Genomic DNA, 19,899 nt, shown 5'->3' with positions numbered 1-19,899 from the left:
CCTGAAGGCCCTGGTCTCTGCTCCCTTAAGGTGCAGGGGCAGCAAGGAGGCAGGGACACGATCCCCACGATCACATTACTAATGGGGCTGCAGGGACTGGGATGCAATCACCAGTCCCTGCAGCAGCCTCCCTGGGGTGCTAGGAACCCTGTGCCAGTGTTTGCAGGGCTCCACAACCTCCCAAAAGTGAAAGTGGAGCAATCACGCTCCACTTTCGGTTTTGCAGAAGTGGAGTGCAATCACTCTACTTTCTGCAGGCTGGGGAACCCTGCAGATGCTATTGCGGACCCCAAGAAGGCTGCTGCAGGAACTGGTGACTGCATCCCAGTTCCAGCAGCCCCCATGAGCAATGCGATACTGGGGATTGTGTCGCTGCCTCCCCCACCCCTGCAAGAACTTACAGCAACGCAAACTCTCCTAGAGAGTTTGAAAACCACAGGAGTAGGGGCTTTTGAATCTTTGAACAATCCCTTTCATTGAGATCTTCACTATCTTGCATAACGTTGCTAATAGAAAGTAATCCTTTAGTTCCAGGATTTCCTCCAACTTTTAAAAATCTTCCTCAGGTTACCCTGAATGCAATTGGAAATGAGTTGCTGTACTGCTAAATGGTGCAAAATAAGAGGGAGAGGGATGAGAACTCAAAAGATACAGGAGAAGATACAGCTTGTATAGAGAATGAGATTTCATATCAAGACCCTGACAACAGTGTATAGTTTATTCTGAAAGAGCAAGAAAGGGCAGCAAAAGTAATTCAAACAGAACAGCTGTTGAATATTTCCCATGTTTAGCTCTAATTCTGGGGACACTAGAAAAGACTGGATTTGGGGTATGCGAATAATTGCTTACAGTAGTGCCCAGTAGAATAAGAAAGCATTATTAGTCCTTAGGGCACAAGTTAGATTTTCAGGTTTTACCAGGAGAAACCACAAATAGTATCCCTTCCACAGAAGGAGGTTCCAATGGTGGGATTGCTAGCCCCATGAATGGGAACACATGTCCAGTGACTCAAGTTCATGTCGCAAAAATGTGCATTTTTTGCAGACTTGGGTAAAGCTGAGTCACGCGTGTGGAAGACTTGGAAAAACACTTGAGTCAAGGGCCCCTTGACTCGGCATTCATCCCCACACACACAGACTCAAGTCTGTCTGTGTTTCGGTGTGCTTGCTTACTGTTTTCAGGACGTGGAAGACCTCATGGGGCCATCATTCACACCAGGCAAGCAAGCAGGGAAGTTCCCGTCAGGAGGCAGGGAAAGGTCAATGTTTTGCTTTTGCAATGAATAGGAGGCAGAAGCAGGCTCTTGCCCATCTTTGAAAGAACTGATATCATTGGACAAAGGATGGGTGGGCTGATATTTTCTTTGGCTGACTTAGAGCAGGAGGAACCTAAGGGGGTTCTTGCCTTGGGATTGGTTGAAGAAGCCCAGGGGAGGGGAGGGGAGGACGCAATTTGTAGCAATCATGCTTTCCAAACACATGGATCCATTGTTACTTGGGAGAAGGGAACCTCACTGAACTGGTGCAAATGGGACTACTTCTGAGTACAGTTGCAAAGAATTGGATTTTTTTGGTAAGGCTTGCAGCTGTTCCGCATGACCCTCCTCCCCTTGCCACTTCTGTCCTCCCTCTCTTGTAGTCCGTCACACCCCCTTCCGCCTTATTTACAGATGGAATGGGGCACTAAGGTAGTGAGTACAGAGAATTTCAACACACATCCTGGCAACAGCCTCGTTTTTTCCCATGTCTAGCTTTTTAAAGGGAACAACTCAAGTCTTTGAGTAATGAAAACACTCTGGACTCTGAGCAACAAAAAAGTGCCCCCATTATGATTTGTTTATGAGTGGAGGTGTGGGGGTAGAGACTCGTGACCCAACTCAAGTCATGCTGGATTTGCCCATCCCTGGCAAATCCAGATGTGACCCAATACTTTTATTCTGTATTTGTTTGCTGCCCAAGTATATTTAGCTTGTTGTGCACTGTTTTTTTAGTTAACACCCTCTAAGTATTTTTAGAATTGTATTACCATTTTCTGCACTGGCATTTAGATAACGTTTCAGATGTCAAATTTTAATTTTGTAGTTTTATCTATTAATCAAGTACTGTAAGCCACCTTGAGCTTTCAGAAAGGCAGGGTATAAATGTTTTAAATATCATTCACAAGTCTCTAGATATAAAAGTCACACTCGATAGAGTAGGCCCTTTATCCAACCCACAGGATAACTGGGCTTTGTCAGCATCACCGTTTCATCAGTGCCACTTCTGCCAAGTCTCTAGGATTGAGAGATAAAGGAGACCTCAGAAGACAAGGAACACAGCAGAGGAAGGGACAGACCAGGAAGTCACTGCCAAAGTGCTGGGAGAGCCCAATTACCACAAAGGCCAACCTTTCAGCTGTGCCGCTTCTGAAAAGGCATCATTTCAAAGACCACATCTCAGCTGTTGAACTGCAAAGTGACACATTTACAGAAGTAGTATGGATGAAAGGGTGGCCTGTGTGATAATTGGCTTCTCCCAGCATGATAATTGGGCTCCCTCATAATTTGAAAATATGCAAGGTTTGCACATTTTCTCTTGTCATTTGCACCTCATGAGTTTGTGAGAACAAAGTGTTTATTTCTTGCCACCATCTGCTTAAGTCATAATTTCCTGCTTAATGTCATCACTTCTGGCCCTCAGCAGATGCCATGAATGCTATTCAGCCCACTAAACGAAACAAGTTTGACTCCTCTGGTCTACAGTGATAAAAGATACATGAAATTATTGCTACTGAACACTAAGGGAGCTCAGTTCTTATTTGTACAAAACAATGTAAGTCCGGATAAAGCAGCAATAGAGTATGTATCAACATACAAGTGACAAAATATATACTATTAGAACTGCCTTCTGCAATGAATACAAAGAAACAGGAAGGAGATAAGGGAAATTCAGAGAAATTTAAAGTGTAAGAAAGCAGAATTAAATTGGAAACAGAGGGGTTAATTTGCCACAGGCAAACCACAGATAAAATGACAAGTCTAGCAGAAGCTCAGATTTTAAAAAAAAAGTTGCCTTGTTACAAGTGGCAACATTCCAAGGGCACACAAATTTAACTAACCCCAGATGCATGAGTCTAGCAGATTCATACTTTCTCGTAGACTCTGGAATTTATCTCTTGCTAGTGGCTTAGTCAGGATATCTGCTATCATTTCTTGGGACATTTCTTGTGACACTCTGTCACAGTGCTCTGTCCCTACTCACTTGAAGACAACTATTATAGTGCCAGTTCCTAAGCAGACAGTAGTTGCTTCCCTCAATGATTATCGACCTGTGGCTCTAACTTCGGTAATTATGAAGTGTTTTGAGAGGCTGGTATTGAAACATTAAGTCTGGTCTTCCACCCAACTTGGATCATTGTCAATTTGCATACAGGAGTAATAGATTGACTGATGATGCCATCTCTATTGTTTTACATACGGTCCTTCGTCATTTGGAACAACCAGGTACATATGTACGGCTGTTATTTGCGGATTATAGTTCGGTTTTTAACACCATTCTACCTAGCAGGCTGTTTTTTAAAATGACTAGTTTGGGCATACAGCAAGATATTTGTCTGTGGATAAAGGACTTTTTGACAAATAGGCCATAGTCAGTTAGGATGGGCTCTTATCATTCTTCCACTCTGATATTAAATACAGGAGCTCCCTAAGGCTGTGTGCTGAGCCCCTTCCTCTATTCCCTGTATACACATGATTGTACCCCATCACATAACACCAATGAAATTATTTGCAGACAATACTACAGTGGTGGTGCTTGTTAGCGGGAATGATGAGCCTGCTTACAGAAAGGGGGTGCAGAAGTTGTTATTGTGGTGCAAAGAAAATAATCTCTCACTTAACATCAAAAACACACACATAAATGGTGAGGAGGTGGAGAGGGTTGCTAGTTTCAAATTCCTAGGTATTTACATCACAGAGGACCTCTCATGGACTATTAACACCAGCATGTTGATTAAAAAAGCACAAAAGCGGTTATATTTTCTGAGGATGCTTGGGAGGTTAAATTTGTCACAGCAGCTGCTTGTGTCTTACTATCGTTGCATCATTGAGAGTGTCCTAACCTATGATATCTTGGTGTGGTATGGAAATTTCTCTGCAGGGGACAAAAAAGCTCTGCAGAGAATTATTAAGATCGCGCAACACATCATCAACCTTCATCTATCAACTTTGGAGGACATCTATACATCTCGCTGTTTGCAGAAGTCACACAGTATTCTGAAAGACCCCTTCCATCCAGCCCATAAGTTCTTTGAACTGTTGCCTTCAGGTAGATGGTACAGAACTATTAGAGCATGCACCACACAATTCCTGAACAGTTTTTATCCCACAGCCATAATTACACTGAATAAGCCGATATAGTCGTCACCATGCTTCTGGGCATTATGGTCTGTTATACTGTTTTTATATTATGATGCATGTCACATAGAATGTGTGGGTGAGTGTGTAGAGTGTAATTGTTCGAATTGTTGCATATATTTATGCTTGTATCTCAAAGGTGCATAAATTTCGTTGTGCTGTAGCACAATGACAAAGTTACTACTACTACTACTTAAACATTAATAAAACCTACACTGTAGCAATACCTTTAAGTCAGCCCCTCATTTTATAAGACATCCCAGGTTAAAAGCACATAGCCAAAGCATGATGTGCATCAGAAACAGAAGGCCTCTAAGCACTACCACAACTCATCACAATCATGTACGTTCTACACATTTTTCTAAACTGAAACTAAGTTCCAAGGGTAGGTACCTAATTTTTTTATTTACCAAATAAAACTAAACAAGTAGTTAAATGAACCACAAGCACAGACTACCAAAACTAGAAGCCTGGAAGTTATGTATTAATGGAATTCAACCTTACCTATAAATGAATGAATGAATGAATGATAAACAGACTTAAATTACACCTAAATGGGGAAAAATTGAAAGGAACTGTCAGCATTAAAGAAAACGGACCAAAAAATACAGATAGCAATTACTATGTTCCAAAAGATACAAAAACTTGTTTGTCATGTACCACCACTCTCTACAGTAATCATGCTCACAGCTGCAAATGAGCATAACCCAAAGACCTATGCCACTGATGTGTTTCGCATGTCAACTCAGTAATTGCAACCCTATCACTAGGACAATTCTAAAAGAATCATGAGAACTGCATTTGATGAGATGCACTATCGCCATCAGTAAGCTATGTATAAAATTGAGCAGAACGTGATGGTTATGAGGTCATGCAAGTCTAAGCGCACTATTTTGATCAAGTTGCATGTCCAATTTTTACATGGTAGTTTTTGTATACAACTTGCTCCTTTAATTGTAATAAATTCTCCGCACCAACACATAATGTACATTTCTAGCTACTAGTGTAACCAAAACTTTGGGAACTGACCACAAGAGAGTGTCCTGGCCATACAGAAGTTTTTAAAAAACTTAAGAGGGAATGGAAGAGAAAACACAACTTATTGACCTTAGGGCCACTTCACACATGACATTTTTCCTACACAGTAATATTACTTAACTGAAAAACTGCAAAGTCCTACGTGAAAACCACATCAGAGCATACAGTGCTGTAATGGTATATTTAGAGACTACAGTGTAATTTGCAAAATGGGGCAGGGGAAAAGGATTCTTACACTTGTCTTGGAAAAGCATCAGCAGTGAAGCAGCCCTTAGCATTCAAGAAAGAAAGACTGAACTCAACAGAGCAAATAAACTATGCTTTGTTAATCTTATACATGCTAAAGCATCCAGTGTGTTAGTTACAACTATGTCTTAATGCAAGAAGATAAGTACTGTTAAGTGACCGAAATGGATAATTGTTAGCTTAGTCACTAGAAGGACAATGAAGGAACTGTTCAGTGTGAACTTGTTATGCAGACCAAACAGAACTGGGTCTTATATGATAAAAAACCAGAAAGCTACATATATGTACTAAAATATGATTTAGCAGACATTTTACTAAGGCCAACCTTCAGTTCGCTTTCTGCATCTTCTTCCTCCTCTCCTTCCTCCTCTCCTTCCAATTCCTATGTTGAAAGAAAAGCATAATACATGGAGAAAAATCCTTTCTATTGAAAGACACAGAAATTTAAAATTTTACGAGCAGGTATTCTCTTGGCCATCGAAGTTAAACAAACCTCCTTCTGAAGTTCTTGTGAATTTACATGAAGTGTGAATGTTCTGATGTTCAAGAATTCTAGCTGTGTTCCTTATCCAACCTCCCTTTCAATGAGTTGTTTCTATGCCCACTAAAATGTGCCAGTGCTACTAAAGTCTCTCCAGCTTCCCTGCTTCCTAACTGTTCCAAAGCACTAGATTTGAAAAGCATCTCAGACCTTCAGTATTTTTTGCCACTGCTACACCCCTCCCACACACAAATGTGGAAAGACTAACAAACAGGTCAGCAAGATTCACTGTCACAGCCACTCTCACAATCATTTACAATTTTTCATGAAGCAGCAGAATTGAAGAAAACTGTCAATCTATACACATACTAAAATCCTTGTCTACTCAAAACTTTTTGTATGGCATCCAATCTTATGCCACTACTGGTCAAGTCTGTTCAGAAGAGAACAAAGTCTGATAGTTCAATTAGTATCAGCCTAGTAGTATCAGCACATATTGCTAGGAAACCATTACATTTGATCAACCAAGGCTTGGTGTTTTATAACATGGCTATGGCTGCCTGAGCATGGGGCCAAGCTAGCCCCCACCCCAACACCTGCAGTGAAATAAGTGGTCCTTAGAATCAGCTCATTCCAAAATGTTCAATGAACTATAATACATACATGGCTCTAAAAAATGGGTCTGCTGGAACAGTTATTCTTCTCCACAAAGAAAATGTCATCGGTTGATAAGATTTTACTCACCTCTTCTTCTCCTTCCTCTCCTTCTTCAAACTAAGAAAAAAAAACTTACATCATAAATTTTATAACACTGACAAAACATTTAATGTTTATATGAATATGCATATTCCAAGTTGTTTCTTTTGCATATTCCAACCTTCAAGATACCAATTCCTTAGATCACCATCTCAAGAGTACACAATAATACTTTCAACATACATTAATGAAGGCCTGAATACTGACTGTCTCCTCTCCCATCAAAGTCATTTCAGAGAAGGGAAAGGTAAGATATGAGATTGCTGGTCCCAAATGGAATAATCCTCCTAGGTTATTCCAAAGGTAGTGCAGTATGTAAGTAGAAATCTACCTTGTCTTAAGCAATTTATCCAAGATTTTGGCTAAATGTAAAGTTACACTGTCCGATATCACAGCATTAAAAACTCTTGCCAAAAAAGGATCACTTCCAGAACTATCTTCATCTCTTGCTACCCATTTGTCCTTTACAACTAGATAAGAGGACAATCCCACCAAGGTAAGGATCTTATGGTTGCCTTAAAGTGGAGGTACTAAGCTGGTTCACGTCTCACTTCAGCTTAGAGTAACTAGAGAGCTCTAGGCAAGGCACTCTTCTTGCAGCTTGAGGCCCAATACTGACCTACACTATAGGATTACGGAGATAATGTAAGAAAATAATAATAATAAACTTTATTTATACCCAGCCCTTCACCCTAAAGGGACCCAGGGCGGTACTATGGTTGTTAGAAGAATAAGGTTATGTGAAATCTAGCAGCACTTCTATTTCAGAAGCATAAGAAGAACAATAAAGCATAAAACATAATCGGACCACAGTAGTTTTCCAGCTAGAATGCAACAATTCACAGATATGGCTGACCCAAGCTGACCAATAGAAACTTTTAAAAAATGCCTCGAGATGGAGGCATCCACACATTAAATTAAGGTAATTTAACATATACATACGTTATCATCATCCTCTATAGCTTCCCCAGTGAAATAGAGTACAGCACGGGGCACTATTCTTTCACGGAAGAAGTGCCCAACTTCAAAATCTACAGCTAAAGTACACTCTGAATCTTCATCCTGCAAAAGAGGAAAGAACATGGGAAAATATACATTTACAGAAGAAAAATGCTTTTCAAATGAATGTAACATATGAAGTATTTAGAAGATTGAGTTTGTCTTGTACTCTGTATTGAACACTGTTAGAGGAAAGCAATGAACTACAAAGATTTTCCCTGGCTCCAAAACCCAATTCCTCCCCCGACCCCATTAATGCCTTAAGAAGCACCAGCATAACAAGTCGTTTTACAAGCATAAGCTGTGAACTGCACAGTCTTTAGATACAGGAGAAAACACTATTCACGACACAATCTGTGACCAATTACAGGCAGGAGGAAGAAATTTAGAGTTATCGCTGAATAGATCAAAGACTTATTCCCTGTGCTTGCTTCTTATTTCACAAAACATGTTACATTGCTAATTGGGCATTACAAGCTCATGCGGGAAAGCATTTGCAATCTTGAAGCTAGAATACACACAGAGTTCATATAAATGGCTGAAGAAATGTGAAGCAAAAATCCAAATGACACCCACCATGATGGTAAAATTAAACTAAATTAACTGGTAGCTTGCTGCCCTTTGGCATATAAGTCCACACCATTTAACGGTAGGGCTAACCTGGGGTATAAAAATAGTAGATAAAACTTACCAATGATTCACCATCTCCAGAAACTACCGGGGGGGAAAAATAAACAGTCTAAACAGTTTGAAAAAACATAATACCCAGCTGTATTTTCTAATGCAAAAGCAATTTATATAAATTGTCTGAGAACAATAAAACACCCTTCAGCGGGTATGAGCTCACACAACAAGGCCTAAGCAGTGACTTTGGAAAACTGCACAGGTACAAGTGAAGCTTACATACACAGAGAGAGAGCCCCCACTGCATTTTCAATATGGAAAATTACATGCTGTGCAACTTTGGAACAGAAAGAACGAACAATTTACACCATCAGAGAGGAAAGATGTTTACTTTTCGACCACATTCACCAGGATATCGAAGGATATAAACTCAACTTAATCATGCTGCAGAAATGCATTACAGTTAAAATGTCAGGACTATCAGTCTAATATACTTAAGCAATAACTAAAAGTTAAATCTACAAGATAAAACCTCAAGGGTAACTTTCTTCCTTCTGCCGCAGAACAGTCCCTGTCCTGCAGAACTGCAGAGCAGTGGTTCTCAAGCTTTTAGCACCGGGATCCAGTTTTTAGAAGGAGAATCTGTCAGAACCCTCCAGAAGTGATGTCATGACTAGAAGTGACATTTTTAAGCAGGAAGAGTTTTGACAATACTAGGCTGCAATCCTACCCACACTTACCCAGGAGTCAGCCACACTGACTATCATTATTGGAAGTATATACATAGAAGTCTGTTCAAAGTAAAGACCTGTAACATTTCCCCAAACACAGTTCCATGTCCTGGTAGCATCAAGTCTAACATATTAAAACTAAAATATTGGGGACCCACCTGAAATTGGCTCACAACCCACCTAGTGGGTCTTGATCCATAGTTTGAGAAACACTGCTGTAAACACATAACATGTAGCCAAGGTGACTACACAACATCCCCAGCAGATTCACACCATCACTTTCAGTGAACCTGTTCTAGCCTCTCATATTTAAGTTGATGGCTGCTAGGAAGCTGCATTGCCCTGCTAGCTCATTTGTTACTTCCTCTATAGTTGGCAACCTTCAGTCTCGAAAGACTATGGTATCGCGCTCTGAAGGGTGGTTCTGGAACAGCGTCTAGTGTGGCTGAAAAGGCTGATTCGGGAGTGACAATCCCTTCCACACTGGGAGCAAGTGCAGTCTGTCCCTGGCCTGTCTCCCTGGCTATGGGCCTTCCTTCTTTGCCTCTTAGCCTCAGACTGTTGGCCAAGAGGCCAGGGTTTCCCACTTGTTAAGGTCCACTCCTAAGGCCTTCAGATCCCTCTTGCAGATGTCCTTGTATCGCAAGGACTTCCTCTATGCAGTTTTTTTTTTCCTTTTCAAGAGATAACCACCAACTGAGTCCTAATCTTCACCCACACCCTGGTTTTCTCTTCCAAACTTTCTCATAGTAAAATAAGCATTGGAACGTCAAAGTCTGAATAGTGTGGTTTGGGGGCTCAAGAGACATCAACTGCAAAACAAGCTCTGAAAGAGCCTTGCCTTTACATCCTGTCAGAAGGTGCATATGGCCATATTCCAGAATATAACAACTGAAAGATCAGCCTATCTACAAAACCTTCCACATTTGTTCATGGTGGCTTTCACTCCAGGCCCCATTTAAGGCCCACTCAGAGACCTGATGCATAAGCTCCATGGAACACTCAAAGAGGAAAACCTAATTTATGCATGCCCTTGTTTGGTTGCAATTCATTAAACATTTTGAATGGCAGTAGTGTACCACGTCATTTATTATCAAGGCCCCCTAAAATTTTTGGCACCCCCAGGACAAAATTATTTTCAGTAATAGTCATGACATGAAATTAATAATAATGGCCAGAGGAGAATCAGACAGTGAACTGGTTTGCTCTCTAGCAACATGTCCTGTCTAGGCACGTTTTCCCTGATGAAGTTCTGAAAAAAAAACAGAACAAAACGCTGAACTTTTAAAAAATGGATTCTAATTCTTTGACACAACCTTGGTCTTCTCACCCGAATATATGTCCAACTATTAGACAGTGAACATTCTCTTTTATTTAACTTATATAAATATACACGTATGTAGTATAATACACTGTTTCCTGAACTGCACATCAGGACCTGTCAGTGCGTCATGAGCCATTTTTGGTGGGTCACAAAAAGTTTTTGAAACATAAAAACAGCGAGTACCCTTGCCAGACTTGCAGAAAAAATTTGTTAGCTAGAATGTTAACCTGTGGTATGAGGTAATTTTTAGACTCTCAAATTAAAATGTCACATTTTCTGATTCTGTAGTAATTGGCATGACATAGATTACATGTGAACCCAGTTTTAGCCTTTTGTCTGGCCTGGAAATCTCTAACTGTACATCTTGGGTCAGCCTTCTGGGTACCTTGGAATGACTGTAAAGGTTTGGGGGAATAGTTCTTCAACTCCATTTCTAGGGAGAGTCTAGCAGATGTCTACACACACACACACACTACACATGATCTCTAGCAGCCTAAGGTGTACAGGACCTCAAAATTATTATAATTAAAAGTATTTTTCTAGATTTGGGGGGGGGTCTAGTGGGTTATGACATTGTCATTTTAAGAAATGGGTCCCAGTGCTAAAAAGTTTGGGAAACACTGGTATAATATATATACTCACCATGTAAGTTCATATATTCCAGTTTGAACCTTTATTGGCATAAAGTTCATATATTTATATACAACTTTATAACTGTGTGTACACAATATATGTACACAATATTATATATATATATATACACACACACACACACACACACAATATATATACACACACACACACACACACACACACAATATATATATAAACCAATAGAAAGTGAGAAATGTTTTAAAGAAATGTTTTTTTCTTGAAAATGTTTAAACATCTTAGGGAAGCCTCTCAGACACTCTCCTGCAGCCTGGCAGCCAGAGCTGGAGGGGCCCTTAGCCACCCTCTTCATACTCCACTGCTGTATGGCGCATGCTTTGCTTTTATAGCAGAGCAGATCTCACACTGATATATCACAAGAGTAGTATTGATGTTTTCAATCTACAGTAGATCAAGAGAACCTACTGACAAGCCTATCTTTCAGTTTGTATGACTACTGTGGTTAACACTTACTGAAAGCAGGGCTGTCCTATTAAGAAAGAAAAATATGAGGACCCTCAAAATCCAAAGGAATTGCTTTTTAAGTTCCCAAATGCTCTTTTGTTAACTCTGTAGTCAGAATAAAAAAACTGGACTATTAAGCCAACTTTCAATGATCTGCCACTTAAAACTTGGGCTTCTGATATTAAAATGTCAAAAGGAAAGTTTAAATCAAGCTTACCTTTTATTGGACTGAAGAAGTTAAAAAATGAGTCATTGGGTACTTGTTTAGTAATTGTTCTGACTGTGCCTCGCCCCTTGTGTTTCTGTTTCTTCTTTATTGTTTTAACTGTAACATTTTTTCCTTTCTTCCAGTCAATAGTACATCTGGAGATAAAGCAGAATTAAATTTACATAAATGACAAAGAGAAAGGCACCTCATTGTACTTCTGGTACCTTTTTGGACTGATGATCACTTCCCACAAGTGACATGCTAGTTTCCTTAAGCACTTGGGTAGGGGTAGTTATCTCCAGCCCCCTGTAAGAAAAAGGGGAAGGCTGGCTCTGCTGTGCAGAAAAAGGCCTGAAGAAAACTATAGAAAGTCTAGATCAATGCACAACCCCCACCACCATGCACAAAAAGAGAGGGGGACACAGTAACAATAGGAAAGGTATTTCATTGACAGACTAAAAATGGTATTGAAAGGTAGGGGAAGGACTTGTGATACACTGCAAGGGAACCAGCCAAGAGCTTCCTGCAACACTAACAAGTAAAATTCTCCAAGGCAAAAAGATAAACCCTCAACTGCTGTTCAAATGTTAGTAAAACTGCCACTGTATTAAAATACAAGTGCTTCATAGAATCATAGACATGGAAGATACCCATAATCTCTTCTAGTCCAATGCCCTGCCTATAGCAGGAAATCCTCCTAAAGCATCTCCAGCATGCCTGTCGAGCCTCTTGTCTGCAGGTCTCCAGCAAGGGAGAATCCACCACATCCCTTGGCAAGTTCCACTGCTGTTCCCTTACCCATCAATAATTTCTTCCTGATGTCTAACCAGAGTCTCCTCCTACAGTCTGCAGCCATTTGATTAAATTCTACTCTCACAGGTAATTGAGAACAATTTGTTCTTTCCTCCATATCACAGCCCTTCAGGTATCTGAAGAGTGCTATCAAACACCCTCTCAGACACTCTTCTGCAGGCTATACGTACCAAGTTTCCTCATCCATGTTTTTCATGTTCTCCTCCATCCTTGCTCTCCATGAATTGTAAAGTTTAGCCAATTACAATTAAGAATTAAATCTCAGGAAAACCACAGCATTTGAAAATGTCTTCCGTAATGAGAAGCATTTGATCCATATGCTTAAAAAAGTTTAATTTTTATGTGTTATGATTTATATTCAGATCTATTCATATTGCTGTTGCTGCAACAATTCTATATTAAAACCTTAAGGGAATATTATATAGTGCAAGACCAACTATGTTCTTACAAGACCCTGAAGCTCTGCTTGTGGCAAAGAAACACTTTTCTTTTATTTATATTGACTCTGCTTATCTGATACCAGCAACAAGGAATAAAATTTTCCCCTTGAGAAATGGTTACACTTTAAGCAGCCTTAAGGAAGCCCAGAAATAAATTGTCACAAATGGACCACAGTACAGAGAATTTTAAAATCAAGAACTTAATTTGACCGAATTAGAGCCAGAAACCTTCCATGATTGTGGATGCCATACCTACACCTCCAGGTTCTCAGCTTTGAAGAAGTTTTGTCTAATAATGGAACCTATCCTAAAGCCTTCTCTACTCACCTTATGTACACTAGCAGCCATCTCTTTACCAATGTTTATATTTCCTTCTCCATGTTAGCACAGTGCCTAAGTCTTATAAGTCTGCCTTCCCATGCATTTTCTATTCTGATCACATATTTATAATACTTAAAATTTAGGCAAGAAATTAATTTAAGGAATATTTACTTACCCCTCACAGTCAACAATTTCAGGACCCTCAAATGAAAAAGGATCTGTCTTGTCTGGCTCTGACTTCATTTTGTAAGTTTTTGTCAGAACTGAATTAGTAAAGTAGTCATTGGGCTCGAAGTGGAACTCTAATGTGAAAGACTACAAGAAAGTTCATCATTGTTCTAAAAGTATTACCAATTTTCAAGAGAAAGATATCAAAATACTACTGTAAAGTATTTGGACAGTCAGTGCTCCCTTTGGAAAATGTAAAGCTTATGGACCCTATTCCACACAGGTCTGCTTTACGCTACTGTATAAGTTTAGACAAAAAAATTGATAAAACATATTGAAACTATTAAACTCTATGTTGCTGTGTGGTTTTATATTATATAGTAGTTACAATTTACTATTACAAGTATGTGAGGGTATGCAAGTATGTGAGCATAACACAGGGTGAGGGGAAGTAAATCCCTTTACTCCAGGTTGTGTGGGATTCACCTCCTACGCCGTGTTGGATACAGCACAGAACAGTTGACCAGCCTGTTTCAGCACAGGATCAGATTGGGCTGCATGAGTAGACACAGAGCACACCCTGTCACTTTTCCCACCACTGCCCTTTAGGGCTAGAAAAAAGAACAAAAAGCCCCCCATATAAGAAAGGTGCAGTTTTCGTTATTTAAGGGATGGTAACTATTACTTATTCAGATCAAACAGTAAATGGAGGTATTCTATTGCAAAAGTGAGTGTAGAAGAATATCGTTTCAGATAACCTGGAAAGAATTGCAACCTTACTTTATTATTTATATACCCAATGTTGACCAAAGCTCCAATGTATAATAGACACCAAACACAAACACAAGACAGCCAATAACCTGAGCAAGATGTTCTGTCAAGTTTCTCACTTTTTAGTTCTCCAATGGAAAAATGCTTTGCCAACTGCAGGTCTTTCAGATGTCCCAGGAACAGTTGCTGGGCAACCCAATCCTATCCTTCCCTAGCACCCAAGGCCAAGTGGTGCCAAAATGCTGATCACTGTATCATATGGGGTCAGGGAAGCAGTGCTAGGTCTCCTCAAGGTTAAGGGAACAAATGTTCTCTTACCCTGTGTAACACTCAGGTGGCCCCAAAGGATCTCCTCAGACCTGCGCCCACCATTGAGCAGGCACAGAACTGATGAGACCCATATGAGATTAGGATACAGCAGCAGAGCATGCCACCAACTCTGCCACTCTCCCAGGCCCTCTCCTCCCCTCTCCCGCCTAGTTCTGCCCCCTTTCTTCCCCTCCCACACCCTGAAAAGCTCTGCCACCAGCTGACTCATCACAGGGAGGTTTCAGCGTCTGTTTCTGGGCACTGAGGACCAGCACCAACTGGTGCTGGGTTCAGTGCTGACAGCATGTTGCTAGTGCTGACGCAGAAGTGCCTCACAGAACTTTGCAACAGACTGGACTAGTGGTGCTAATGGAGTGACTATGGCATGGCCCATAGAATTGAGCTCTTCATGACCCTGATTCAGTTAGATTTGTTAATAATGTTCAAATTAGTTTGTACTGGAGAGCAGATAAACTCTTTACTCCCCTTTAAAAAAAAGATATCTTATCCTTTGATGTACTACTAAAGTAAAATATAAAATCCAGTATAAGTTAAATACCAGCAGTAGATTTAGTAGCATGCCCAGCTAAGAAATTCTCAAAAGTAAAGACCACCTCCCCAAAATATGAAAGAGGTAAATAATTGGGCAGAATCTCCTCTTTGAAATTAAGGCCATATTCATCGCTTCTGAATAGTCATTAATGTCCAACTTCTGTCTGGATGTTCACAACATTCATAAATTAAACCAATACAGTACTGGACTTCCAATATAAAAACTTGTCCAGCAGAAAGAATATGGACTACTAAATTGTTTCTAGTATTCAAAAATAAAAAGTTTATTTTTAACCTACATTTTCTCTAGCTCCATAGATGAGAATACACTAAGTTGCTTAAAAGCTGATTAGCTTTAGCTAAAATGCAAAAATCAGATTTTTAAAATTGTTTTTGCTTCATTAAATGTCAATAGGTGGCAGTATAGTTATAAACTGTACTACTGAAGAAACATTCCGATACAGAAATGATCTTTGGAAAGCTGGACTGAGAAGTTCACATTCACCACATTGAAGTCAGACACACATAACCAACAACATACTAAAAGCTTCCATAACCAAACCATTAATGCCACTATGCCTCCAACATTGTATTACAAGTTAAGGTTTACTCACCATAGGTTGTCCTGGCTCAGAAAATTTCACTTTGATATCCTGCAGATGTTTCAAAATTGGCTCATCATATTCCTAAACATAAATGGCAGAGCTATTAATAAGCCAAAAGGTAAACCTTTTCCTTCAAACATGAATTCTTCCAGCACAAAGTCTCAAATTTAATCACTTCATCTTTGTTTCTAAGTTAACCGTTTTTGCCTGAATTGTTAAGCTATTTCCAATCTAATAAAAATATATATATATGGCTTGCTGGGTGCAACAAATAAATGGAATTCTAATAAGACAGTAAGGAGCAGATAAAGTAACACACTTAAACCTGTAAATTGTAAAGTAATTACTAAAACAAGGTAAAATTCATACAAATCATACAAACACTGCATTCAGACAGATCTACTAACCATGGTTTTGGAAGGTCAGAAACGAGTCCTGCAACTGTGCACTCTTCCTCAACTTTGCATGCATGGCTTACGCATTGCCTCCTGCTTTGATCAAACTCTAGTTCATCGTGTTCAGGCACAAAGGCAAACTGAGAATTAAGTTGGGTAGAGGGAGAAGGGGAGAGTGCTTATGAACTCTTGAGTTCATTCCTAATCCTTCAAAAGCATGAAGATCATCTGAATGCAACCTGCATGATTAGGGGAACACATTCATAGCAAGAACTATTTCTAGGCAAGTCCTGCTCCCATTTCTAGTCACCAGTATGACATTACCTAGTAACAAAACTTTCAATGTGTGTTACCTGTACTAATTCACTCAGCATATCTACATTTCTAAATATTGTGAGCCAAAATTCTGGGATTCCTTTAGGATTCGTCTCTTCAGCTGCTCCTGCTTCTTTTTCTTCTATTACTACTTTATTTTTCAGGTCTCCCTAGAAATAGAAAAAGAAGAAATTCCATCATTTTAGGCCAGAAACTCATACCAGATATTGTCTATGTTTGCTACTATGTTTGCTATATATGCTGTTTTAATTTTCATAAAGCTGAACAGTTCAGCAATTCCCTCTAACAAGTTATGTGCTTATCAACTTGGAAGTCAAACAGGACCAGATTTGCATACTCAGGAACCTCAAGGAAGGCAGAAGTACAATAGTTTATAAATTAAAAAGAAACTGACTTGCTAAAAAAACCAAAAAACAGCCCGCAATGACTTGTGTTAGGTGAATTTCCAGAACAGTGGAATGCTGATGGTTTGGGGTCAAGAGAAAAGACAAAAAAGAAAATCGAGGGAGTGGGGAACAGAGAAAAGTGAGAATTTGCCTGCTTAAGCAACTCATAGTATGCCAAGAGACGGAATTGGGGTCAGGACCAGGTACCTTATGGAAATAACAGCCCCTCCTGCTATATATTAACCAGAAATAGTATTACACACATATTTTATCTCTGCACCAATGTGCTTCCTTTAACCACACAACTCTCCCTTCACCCCAAAACCTGCTTGTGTCTCCCAAAATAGAAATGCGAGGCAGAAATTGCCAGCTTTTTCTTATTTTGGGTATTACTGTAGCACTGGAATGGAACCCATTAGCAGAAGATGCTGTCAACAGGTTACGAACAGTGCAAATACCGGTTACTTAAATTATGACTGGAACAAAGCTATATGATCAGTTTCATTAGACAAACTTCTGAAACTTCAGAAAACCAATTCACTACTGGTATGCTCTGTTTATAAGGCAAGGAATTTCTAGCAATAAATCAAGCGTAGATTGACACCTTGTCTTATCTGCAGGTCACTCATGGGTCAGGACTGTTCAGGCATGTCTCAGTAGCCAGGAGAAGCCTGCAGGAGCTTCAATAGTGCCTGTGAAATGTCTGATGAACATTTGAATGATTATAGACAGCTTACAAACAGGCAGCTTTGTTTAGATTTGTCAGAGCTCCTTTGTAGAGTCTTCTGAGCAGGCTTCTTAACTCCAAATTCTGGAGTGCCTCTCCAGTGCAATGTTAAATTCTGTTGCTTTAAGGGAGGGATGACACACAGTACTACATAAGCACCTTGTTAATGTCTTCAAGAACAGTTGGATGACTCAGATTTTCCCCCTCCCCAATCAGGTTCCAGGGCAAACTGCAGCTCCTTCTCACAAGCACCATTCCCCAAGTTTTACCCCCAACTTATTGGAACAACAAGATTTTTGGTTGAAAACCTGCCCTCTCCTTATCTGCAAGATTGACTTATAGGTGGTACATTTTATTCAGATCAGATTTTCCAATAAAAACTTATTAAAAAAAACACCAAAGATCCCATCTCAGCAACTGTTAGAAGCTTTCAAATTAGTTCTCTCTACTTACAGCTAGTTTCTCTTCATCCTCATTTTCACTGTGCCATTCTGCTTCTGCATCTGTAGGTTCGGCAGTACCAGTGATAAATTCCCTTCTCTGTGGAAAAAGTATAAAAATAAGACACATTACAACATACTAAAGCTACTCAACAGGAATGCAAGTGCTGCAGGAACAGATCAACACTGGAGCTGCATCCAAAGTTTTTGCCCCATTCACAGAAGGAGCCTTTAGTCACATGGTGTTCATCTCACAGAAGGATCTCTCGGCTGCACCCAGCGTGAAATTTACAACAAGGAGGTACTTCACACAGTACACCATTAGCCTGCAGGATTGCTTGCCACAAAATATGGTGATGGCCACTAACACAGATGACTTTAAAATAAGATTAGATAAGTTAATGGGAGGGCAGGTCTATCAATACCTATCAGCCACAATGGTTACACAATTTATATCTTTGGGTTCAGTGACAGTATCTCCAAACAACTATAGAGAAGCAATGCTAGGTTAGAAGTATGCTTTTTTCTTCTGCTTCTGGACTTCCCAGAGGCGGCTAGTAGGCCACTGTGGGAAACAGGATGCTGGACTAAATAGTCCTTTAGCCTCATCCAGCAGGGCACTGCTTATTTACCACCATGTAAGATGACAGAACTGCATACTACAGAGTTAATCATGAGGTTACATAGGAGAAGAGTGCCTTCACCCCGCTTGATGGCACTATACAGGTGCTGCTTTGGTGTCTGCAGTGATCCATTCCTGGACTCCTCACACTGAAAACCATGGATAATGAAATCTGCAGTTTTCCAGCCCACTGGAGCTCCAAATGAGACTGGAACCTTGCTCCAAATGCATTCACAGCCATTCTGATCCTCAGAGAGGCTGTGCGCAGTGGCAGCAAAGCCTCTCCAACACCCAGAAAACCTCCCAGACACGACCAGAACAAGGTCTAGAGTGGGGCAATCCAGGGGTTGGCATCCCTGATGAGGCAAATCTGCAGATGCTGAATCCATGGATAAAGAGGTTCCACCTATACTTCCATCTAGTTTTGATCTCCCTCATTAATGACAGAATTGATACAAAGGGCAGGGAAAGCACATTTTTTGCTATTAGTTCAGAAGTTTACAGAGCACTTTATGCTTCCTCCTCCTCCCACTCCAAACATATGTTCTTAAGTTCATACCTTATCAAAGAGAGGCTGGTAAAGTGCTGCGTATTTTCTCTCTAAATCATGAACTTCTTCATAAAATTTAGCTTCTATATGGGCACATTTCACCTGTAGTTGTTTCAAGGCATCAATTCTTCTTTTTACTGCTTTTGGTAAACTAGAAACAAAACAGTCATTTCAATTTTCACAGAAGCAGCATTTAGTCCTTTATATTTTTTCAATACCACTGTCACCTTGTTTTATGTTCATTGCACATTAGTGCAAATAAATCTTAAAGGTAATCTTCAAACTGGGCAACTGAATGGAAGTTTAAAGTGCAAAGAGATATACAACCATATACACTAGTACAAAGAACAAACTTACATAAAAAGAAACACACACAGAGCCATGACTTTACTTCCAGCAAGTAAACATGGCCCAACAGTACTGCATATGTGTACTGAAAACACTAGCATTACAGAAGTTGAACATGGAGAAGCCAGTCCAATGCAGGCAGCCCCCTGCTGCCATAGCTATAGCAAAAGCACCATAAGGTACTTGGCCTCCAGTGGCCG

General features: G+C 40.0%; 1 protein-coding gene and 1 non-coding gene across 5 annotated transcripts in view; both read right to left on the bottom strand.

Moving 5' to 3' along the window:
- Nucleotides 1–19,899, bottom strand: part of NAP1L4 (nucleosome assembly protein 1 like 4) — a 52,604-nt gene that overhangs the window by 19,483 nt on the left and 13,222 nt on the right. For 3 of the 4 annotated variants that reach the window (XM_066609802.1, XM_066609810.1, XM_066609792.1), the window contains exons 5-14: nucleotides 19,361–19,502; nucleotides 18,193–18,279; nucleotides 16,644–16,775; nucleotides 15,905–15,976; nucleotides 13,666–13,805; nucleotides 11,926–12,071; nucleotides 8,605–8,627; nucleotides 7,857–7,976; nucleotides 6,903–6,932; nucleotides 6,003–6,059 (exon numbers count right to left, since the gene is read on the bottom strand). In XM_066609802.1, the coding sequence (XP_066465899.1) occupies nucleotides 6,003–6,059; nucleotides 6,903–6,932; nucleotides 7,857–7,976; nucleotides 8,605–8,627; nucleotides 11,926–12,071; nucleotides 13,666–13,805; nucleotides 15,905–15,976; nucleotides 16,644–16,775; nucleotides 18,193–18,279; nucleotides 19,361–19,502 (949 nt within the window). Of the gene's footprint in view, nucleotides 1–4,897; nucleotides 4,944–6,002; nucleotides 6,060–6,902; nucleotides 6,933–7,856; nucleotides 7,977–8,604; nucleotides 8,628–11,925; nucleotides 12,072–13,665; nucleotides 13,806–15,904; nucleotides 15,977–16,643; nucleotides 16,776–18,192; nucleotides 18,280–19,360; nucleotides 19,503–19,899 lie in introns of all 4 variants that reach the window. The other variant, XM_066609794.1, reaches the window with a different exon arrangement.
- LOC136638410 (small nucleolar RNA SNORA54) lies at nucleotides 17,342–17,466 on the bottom strand. The gene has a single exon (XR_010793629.1). It is a non-coding gene; the product is annotated as a small nucleolar RNA SNORA54 (small nucleolar RNA).

This window comes from Tiliqua scincoides, chromosome 1, assembly GCF_035046505.1.
Source record: "Tiliqua scincoides isolate rTilSci1 chromosome 1, rTilSci1.hap2, whole genome shotgun sequence".
Classification (NCBI taxonomy): Eukaryota; Metazoa; Chordata; class Lepidosauria; order Squamata; family Scincidae; genus Tiliqua; species Tiliqua scincoides.
The sequence above is the reverse complement of the archived record's forward strand: the minus strand, read 5'-3'. Positions and strand labels throughout refer to the sequence as shown.